Source organism: Lactuca saligna, chromosome 5 (assembly GCF_052625555.1).
Source record: "Lactuca saligna cultivar CGN05327 chromosome 5, ASM5262555v1, whole genome shotgun sequence".
Classification (NCBI taxonomy): Eukaryota; Viridiplantae; Streptophyta; class Magnoliopsida; order Asterales; family Asteraceae; genus Lactuca; species Lactuca saligna.
In genome coordinates, this window is record NC_136421.1 from 112003664 (window position 1) to 112011139 (window position 7476).

The 7476-nt window shown below is 36.6% G+C and overlaps 1 protein-coding gene across 4 annotated transcripts; it reads right to left on the bottom strand.

Moving 5' to 3' along the window:
* Positions 1 to 1073: 1073 nt before the first annotated feature.
* On the bottom strand, positions 1074 to 6797 carry LOC144996951 (mediator of RNA polymerase II transcription subunit 15a-like). Of its 4 annotated transcripts, none has more exons than XM_078956757.1 (13): positions 6646 to 6797; positions 6501 to 6538; positions 5786 to 5945; positions 5577 to 5688; positions 5369 to 5489; positions 4028 to 5284; positions 3879 to 3949; positions 3718 to 3792; positions 2419 to 3624; positions 1997 to 2347; positions 1671 to 1871; positions 1503 to 1591; positions 1074 to 1421 (listed from the first exon to the last, which is right to left on the bottom strand). In XM_078956757.1, exons 3-13 carry the CDS (start codon positions 5905 to 5907, stop codon positions 1211 to 1213), a joined length of 3816 nt encoding a protein of 1271 aa, XP_078812883.1. In that variant the 5' UTR covers positions 5908 to 5945; positions 6501 to 6538; positions 6646 to 6797; the 3' UTR covers positions 1074 to 1210. The 4 variants fall into 4 exon arrangements, with proteins under 4 accessions (XP_078812883.1, XP_078812882.1, XP_078812884.1 ...); XM_078956756.1 differs by having other exon boundaries at positions 5786 to 5934; positions 6453 to 6538; XM_078956758.1 differs by having other exon boundaries at positions 3879 to 3940; positions 6453 to 6538.
* Positions 6798 to 7476: the final 679 nt, after the last annotated feature.

Below are 7476 nucleotides of genomic sequence, written 5' to 3' on the forward strand. Positions count from 1 at the left end.
ATTAAACTTTTTAAGTAAATAATCAAAATTATTACATAATAATTTTAAATAACTTATTAATTAAAAGATATTTTAGTTATATATAAAATTATAATTATTGATTCAAATAAATACGTTAAATATATCATCTTATAATTTATATAAAATTTATTTTATCATAATTTGTATAATTTTTATTTTATTTTTATTCTAATATTATTAATTTAATGTAATTAAAATGTGATTTAAAATTTAAATTTTGAAATTTGAAATTTGAAATGGAGAATTAATAGATTGATAAGTATCATTATATTAATTACAAGTGTCAATAGATTGAAAAGTATCATGATATTAATTACAATACATAACATGATGACACATAACAAAAGAACTACTCTTATAATAGTATAGGGATATCAATTTTATTAAAACTCCAAGCTTGAAATTGTATTGCAAAATTTTTAGGTCCATTGCTACTTCTTTTAACTTTATTTTCTTAAAAACAATCCGGTCCATCTTATGCATAACTATAGAACCAAGACAACTTTGATTATATAAGATTAACTGTGGATGAAAACAACATACAACATAACCTATACATGTCCATTTTCAACTAGTCCAACTATAGCCTTAAGTAAGGTCTATTTTATGCTAACATAAATAATGCAAGGACTTGACTTCAAGACTAATAAAAATGGTACTTAAGCAACATAAATATTGCAAGGACTTAACTTCAAGACAATGATAATATATCATCGATTTTATTCTGCAAAATATCATAACACGATGTATGGATATAAAACAACTAGTAAGTTCTAGTCCGCAGTTTCCATTCGATCATATTTCCTCTATTTCCATATAATATAATGATTAACATAACATGAGAACTTTGAAGAGAACAATCACAACTTTTTATAGAATGTGACAAAAATGCAACAGTTTTGGTAACATAAAAAGGCTCAACTCTACCACCCACTTGAAAAAGAAACTAAAATAAAATTGTAACCTCTAACCCTCCTAAACATAAACAGCGTTTAATTTGATATATATACTATACTACTTACAATTTCATACAACCAAAAACTCTACACATCTTAGATGATATTTTTTTTTCCTTAAATATGCAACCATAACAAATAAGCAAAAGTAACTGTAGACAGATGCAATCAAACAACAACATCAGTAGTTTTTTGTAATAATAACACTTTTAGCTTCAAAAGAAATACATTTACTAGTTTACTACACTTAAGCAGTTCTCCCATGTACCATATTTAGAGCTGAAAGTACCACCACCAGTTTGCTGAGCATATTCAGAGATAACAGCACGTGCACAAATATCCCAAGTCCTTGCAATTTCTTTAAGTGACATCGGCTGTGACAGGCTTCTTAGAGATATACTGAACCTTGATTTCGCCTTCACTGATAGATCTTCATATTCCTTGCTGCAATCACAAAGGTCAAATATGTCATTTCACCTTGAAAATAATGCTGTTTTCCCTGACTAAAACAGAATTAGTTATTACCTGATTTCAACTGGAAACTTATCCAAGAGAATTGGAGAACAATTTGGATAATTTGCAGGAACAAGCAATCGTAGAGGTTGAATAGGTGACTATTATGAGATTCAACAAAACAATATTTAGATAATTAAATAAAAAAAAAGTAGGTTGCTATTATGAGATAACACTTACCATTTGGGCTGAAGCATATTGGGACTTTAAGTTTGGACCAAGAGCTACTGCACTAAAGGAGCATTTAACCACAGTTCCATCGGCTCCCTCAGAGGCTGTTGAGGCTGCAGCAGGGTCAACATCCTCCGCGCTAATGTCCACCACAGTGTCTATGAGTCCTCGGTTTATCTCCTTTATTTCTTCCAAAAGGGCGTGGTTCGTCTGTAACATTACAGAAGATGAGATATCAGGGTTACATAGCAACCAACTTTCATTGATTTGTTTTCTTCTCATTACAAAATTGTAGTTTGAAAGATCTATCATTACTTGTTAAATAAAAAGAGTACCTCAATGCGTGGCCTTTTGATTGCAGAAGATGCAGTTGAATCAAGTTCTGAAGTCTCAGCACAAGTCAACTGTTTGAAGCTATCATTCACACTTCCAGCAGATGAAACAACATTTAAAGGCATTGCACTTGTGAACCTTTTCATCTTTCTAATGGCATTGGGATTTGTTCCCTCTTGAGTAACAAGAGTTCTTGCTTGAAGCCGACATTTTGTCATGGCAACCAAATCCTCACCAACTGCAGCTCTTGATCCATTACCTGGTGCTGATCCTGCAATCCTATCAATCATACTCACCACTGAACCAATGTCATTAACAGATGAACTCAACGCATTCGATGAAATTGATTTCACCTGTCAACCAAAACTTTTACTAGTTAAATGGTGAAATTTATTTTACAACTTTTTGCAATTTACAAACTTACCACTTTGAGTAATCTGTCAAGAGGCTGTTCTGCAGCACTAGACTTCCCGGACCCAATCGAAGCCACAACACCATTTCCATCTGGACTAGTAAACTCAGCAAGCAAAGGGGAAGCCGAAATGCCAGGTGTCCCAATGGAAAGATTTTGACTAGTCAACACTGCCCCACTTAACTGCCCATGTCCATGTCCAATGTTTCCACCATTGGTCAAAGATGACACACCGACACCACTCATTAACTCCCCTGGTAGAGGAGAAGCTCCAGGAGTTGAAGGTGAAGGAACAGTAAAAGGCGAGTTAGCAGGTTTAAACATATTCTGTCCATCAATCTGTGGAGATGCGTGTTGAGAAATTTGTGGGGACCCGCCACCTGGGATTAACTGAGGTGAAAACGGACTGCCACCTGGCTTCATTTGTTGGTGGTACCCCGCCCGCTGTCCCGCCACCTGTTGAAAAGTCCCCGGTTTCACACCGCCCATTTGCTGTTGTTGTTGTTGTTGTTGTTGTCTGAGTTTGATATCACCACCAGTATCATGAAGCTGAGTCATCTGGTTAACTTGAGTCCCCTGTTGTCTGAATTGCTGCTGTTGTTGTTGTTGCATGAGTTGTTGTTTCTGAAGGAATTGTTGCTGCATTTGGCGATTTTGAAATTGCTTCAGTTGTTGGCTTTGAAGAAGCTGTTCTTGTTGTTTAATATGAAGCATGTTTGGGTTCGGCTGCAGGGTACCCATGGGATTCATGTTCATTTGTTGGGACCCACTCCCACTCATACTTTGACCAGGGTCAAGACTAGAAGTGGGCTGCATTGAATTCATCATAGTTTGTTGAGGATTTGAACCCCCGGTTAGAGAAGACATGGGATTTCCATTTTGCTGTGAGTTTCCCTGTAAGTTGACCGGATTGACCGTTTGCATTTGGGAACTCATTGGGTTTTCATGTGTTTGTTGTGATTGTGATTGCATATGTGGTGGAGGAAGTTGTTGTTGTTGTTGTGGTTGTTGTTGTTGTTGTGTGGGGGCGGGTTTCCGGCGATTTGAGGTGATGACATGGACAATCTGCTTCTCATAAGTACTCAGTTTGTCTTTATAATTGGCTAAAATGTTGTGCTTTTGGATCTGTAAGAATGCCATGAAACGTTCCAACATGTTTTTGAATACTTTTAGCTTCTCAAGTTGCTCGTTCTTCGGTTGCTGAGGAAGAGAATCATGCTGGACAACAAAGTTTTTGTTAAATGCAAGAAATAGCAATGTACTTTTACTTATTTATTTATTGGAGTTTGAAAAAATCAAGTAATTACTTACCTGCTGTAATTTTCCAAGAATTTTCTGGTGCATGTCATTTAAATCTAATAGATACAGATCCTTCATAGCTTTTATCTGTAATCCCAAAAAATATAACTTCAGGTTCTATAGCCTATTCTGACAACTCACTGGAGTATCTGTAATTTCATCATATACATCACCTTTTGATAGACTTCCTCTTGCCAATCTCCACCATTTGCATTACCCGTCTGAGCTGTCGAATCTAATGATGCTACAAATAATTTAAAAGATTAGCATCACGAAATGCGATAATATATTTTAAAACAATCACATGTAATAAAAACATTACTTGATGAAGCCTCTTGCATAGGTCTCTGTTGTTGGAAAAGCTGTTTCTGTTGATCAATTACATTCTGCTGCTGAAATCCACCTGCTGTTGGAAGCCTTTGTTGCATATTCCCTTGCATCATATTTGGCTGTTGTTGCATACCCACGCCTACCTGGCCTGACTGTGCTTGCATATGTGGCATCACTTGCTGCTGTAACTGTGGCTGAGACTGTTGAACTTGATTTGGCAATAAACTCCCTGAATTTTGCTGATTCTGTTGTTGAACTTGAACAGGAATCTTGGATTGCATCATGTGTTGTTGCATTCCAGAGTTACCGGATTGAGTTCCAAGCAACTGCTGTTGACCACCTGATTGACTACTTTGACCAATATGTTGCTGTTGCATACCAGAAAGATTGTTATGTTGACCGATTAGATGCTGTTGTGGCTTATTTTGTTGACCTAACATCCTCTGTTGCTGTTGCATGTCTGAATAGGTATTCTGTTGTCCCATGAGCTGGTTTTGTTGCATGTTTGTAGCATTCGGTTGTTGCCCCATTGGATTTGACTGTGTTGGTTGTACTTGCTGCTGTGTTGGTTGTACTTGTACTTGTACTTGCTGCTGTCTTTGTTGTCTTAGAGCTGATTGTTGATGGTTCATTAAAGGCTGACTAGATTGTGGTACAACTGACTGTTGATTTTGAACCGATTGCATCATTGTTGGTTGCATGACAGATGACTGCAACAAATTCTGTTGCTGTTGTTGTTGTTGCTGTTGCTGAATTTGTTGCATTGGTGCAATATTGCCTTGCTGAACTTGGAGCTTCTTATTTGCCATTTGTTGCAACTGTTGTTGATAAAGATAATGAGAGTTTTGAGTTGGTTGTTGTTGTTGTTGTTGCTGTTGTTGTTGTTGTTGTTGAGGAGCAAGTTGTTGTTGTTGTTGTTGTTGTCTTCCTTGTATTTGTCTTTGATTTGCAAAATTATTGGGGCCCATTGTATTTCCTACAGAATTTTGTTGAACTTGAACCCCTGACATATTTTGAATGTTCTGCAAGCTTGGATTTTGGCTGGAAACATTTGAAATTGTAGATTGTGCTAAGCCAGTGCCAGGTGGCATTGCAGCTGACAAGCTAGAAGAACCTTGGATTCCAGATGAGCCGAGGTTATTGTGCATGGTTTGTGACAAAAGTTGTTGGTTTTGTTGAGGATGATTAGAGGGGACAGGAATAGGAAGTGGTTGACCTTGGCTGTTGACTTGCTGCATGACTTGAGAGCCTGTTTAACAAACAAAGAGCATTAGAAAAAAAGTGAAGAAGAAGAAGAAGAAGAAGAAGAAGACTATAGTCTATTTAGAAATACCTGGATCTGAGGGGTTTACACTATTAGCACCAGAGTTTGACTGCATAGCATCTGGCATAGGATTTTGTGATCTGGTTTCCATAGTCAACATCTTCAAGGATATCTTCCGCAAGTAATCAGACTGCAAACCAAATTAAATGAAAATTTTAGGTCACAAAGAACCTTAGAACATGTAGTGAGCATCACATAATAGAAAAAGACAACAAACCTGACTTGTTGCAGCAGTATAAATCTTCTCTTCAAATCTCACAGCTATTTTCTTAAGTTCCTGTAGCCCTTCATGTCCAGAGAAGGGAAGATGTCTCTTCAAGGTATCCATTCTATGTAATCATAACATGGATCAGAGATAAGATTACTACTATATATGGAACATAAAATATGTAAATATAAGAGAATGATGTGTATATATATACACACATTTTGTTCACAATCCTTTGTCGTGAGTCTGCTTGCAGTTGAGCCCTCCAATCACCAGATTCCATAGAGGAGTCACCAACACCACCACTTGCACTCTGACCAGCCCTCCAATTACTATCCATCTCTTATTTGATTATTGATTTTCAGCCCTAAAATACCACTATATTTGCAACTATCAGAGACGATTTAGAAAAATTAGAAAGGTACTTAGTTTCCAAATATGAAGCACCCATACAAGGGTTAAGTAAAGGTTTGAGTGTTGTGCACAGAATAAGTTCAGGTGTCTGGATGCGCACAGGATGTGCACCCATTAAGTAGAATTAGAAAGAAATGGATGCATACATCTATGTATATAGTGTGCCACACATATTTTTGAAAATTTCAAACCCATCCATCAGGTAAGCTGTGGGACAGATTTAATTCCAAATTTCCATGGTTCCCAGCTTCAAAATTGACGTGGAGCATCCCACGAGTTCTTAGGTTTTCAAATCAATATAAATAGTAAAAAATCGGTGTTGTATTTACAACAAAAGCATATCGATTTTGCAATTGATTACTACTAAATTTAATATCGGCACACCCAATTACTAGTTCTATGGTAGTAGCAAGGTTAAATTTCCTGTTTGATTGAGTAAAAAGCGGGCCGGCAATTATATAGCGTACATACTTGAGAGATGCCTAATTCTTAGAATTAGGGTTTTGTTACCCAACACACCAGGCAAATGGACGTAGTCGTTCTTTCTTCCTCTCTATCTGAAAATCATAATCCAACAATTTTCAAAAGTAAACGATCCAGTATAAGGAAGAAATTGAACCAATTTGCGTGTAGTGCAAGGAACAGTCAACTTGCAAAAGGTTACCGTGAAATGGTCGCCGGTGATGGAGACGTGGAAGATGATCCCTACACCGACGGGAGGGTGAACGCAAAATGGATCGAGACAAGAAATTGAATTTTGGGATAAAAGTTTGAACACCGCTCACAACTCACAAGGCTTGCAATAATGATTAATGGAGTCCATGACGAACATATATATACACCTGTGCATCTGGGTTTAACTTATAGAAAATGACCAAACTAGCTTGTTTTTTTTATAAGGTTTTACCAAAATAGTCATAAAAATAAAAATAAAAAGATTACCAAATTATCAAATATATTCTGCAGACTCAAAAATACGGTTGACATGTTAAATATGTTATTTTTTCGTAGAAATTAAAATGACGTCGTTGGTCATCATTGACTCCAAAAATATGAATTGTTGACTGTGAAAATGGATAATGAATTGAGAGGGTAACGTACTATTTTTTCTAATCATATTTGATCCCTTAACCTTTTTTTCGTGCTCTAATAGCCGTTTAACTTGTTGATTTGTGTAAATTTTCCCCCACGGCTGTTTTTTGCCGATTGTAATAGATAGGGTCGGCCCAACACATTTACAGCTTGGGCAAAGGTCCGGGGCAGCAAGGAAAAAGGAGCATAATTTTAGCCCAATCTATTGTAGGTAAACTCATCCCATTAACGATTAAACTGGTGTTGAAGTGTTAGATTATCCGTTCCCATCGACGATTCTTTAATCGAGGCAGGAAAGCAAAGGCACGAAAACTAAAATCACCAATTTGATGCATTGAAAAGCGAAGATGCAATAATCACGATGTAGAAGACGATGAGTTTCATATCGGTATATGTATCTAAC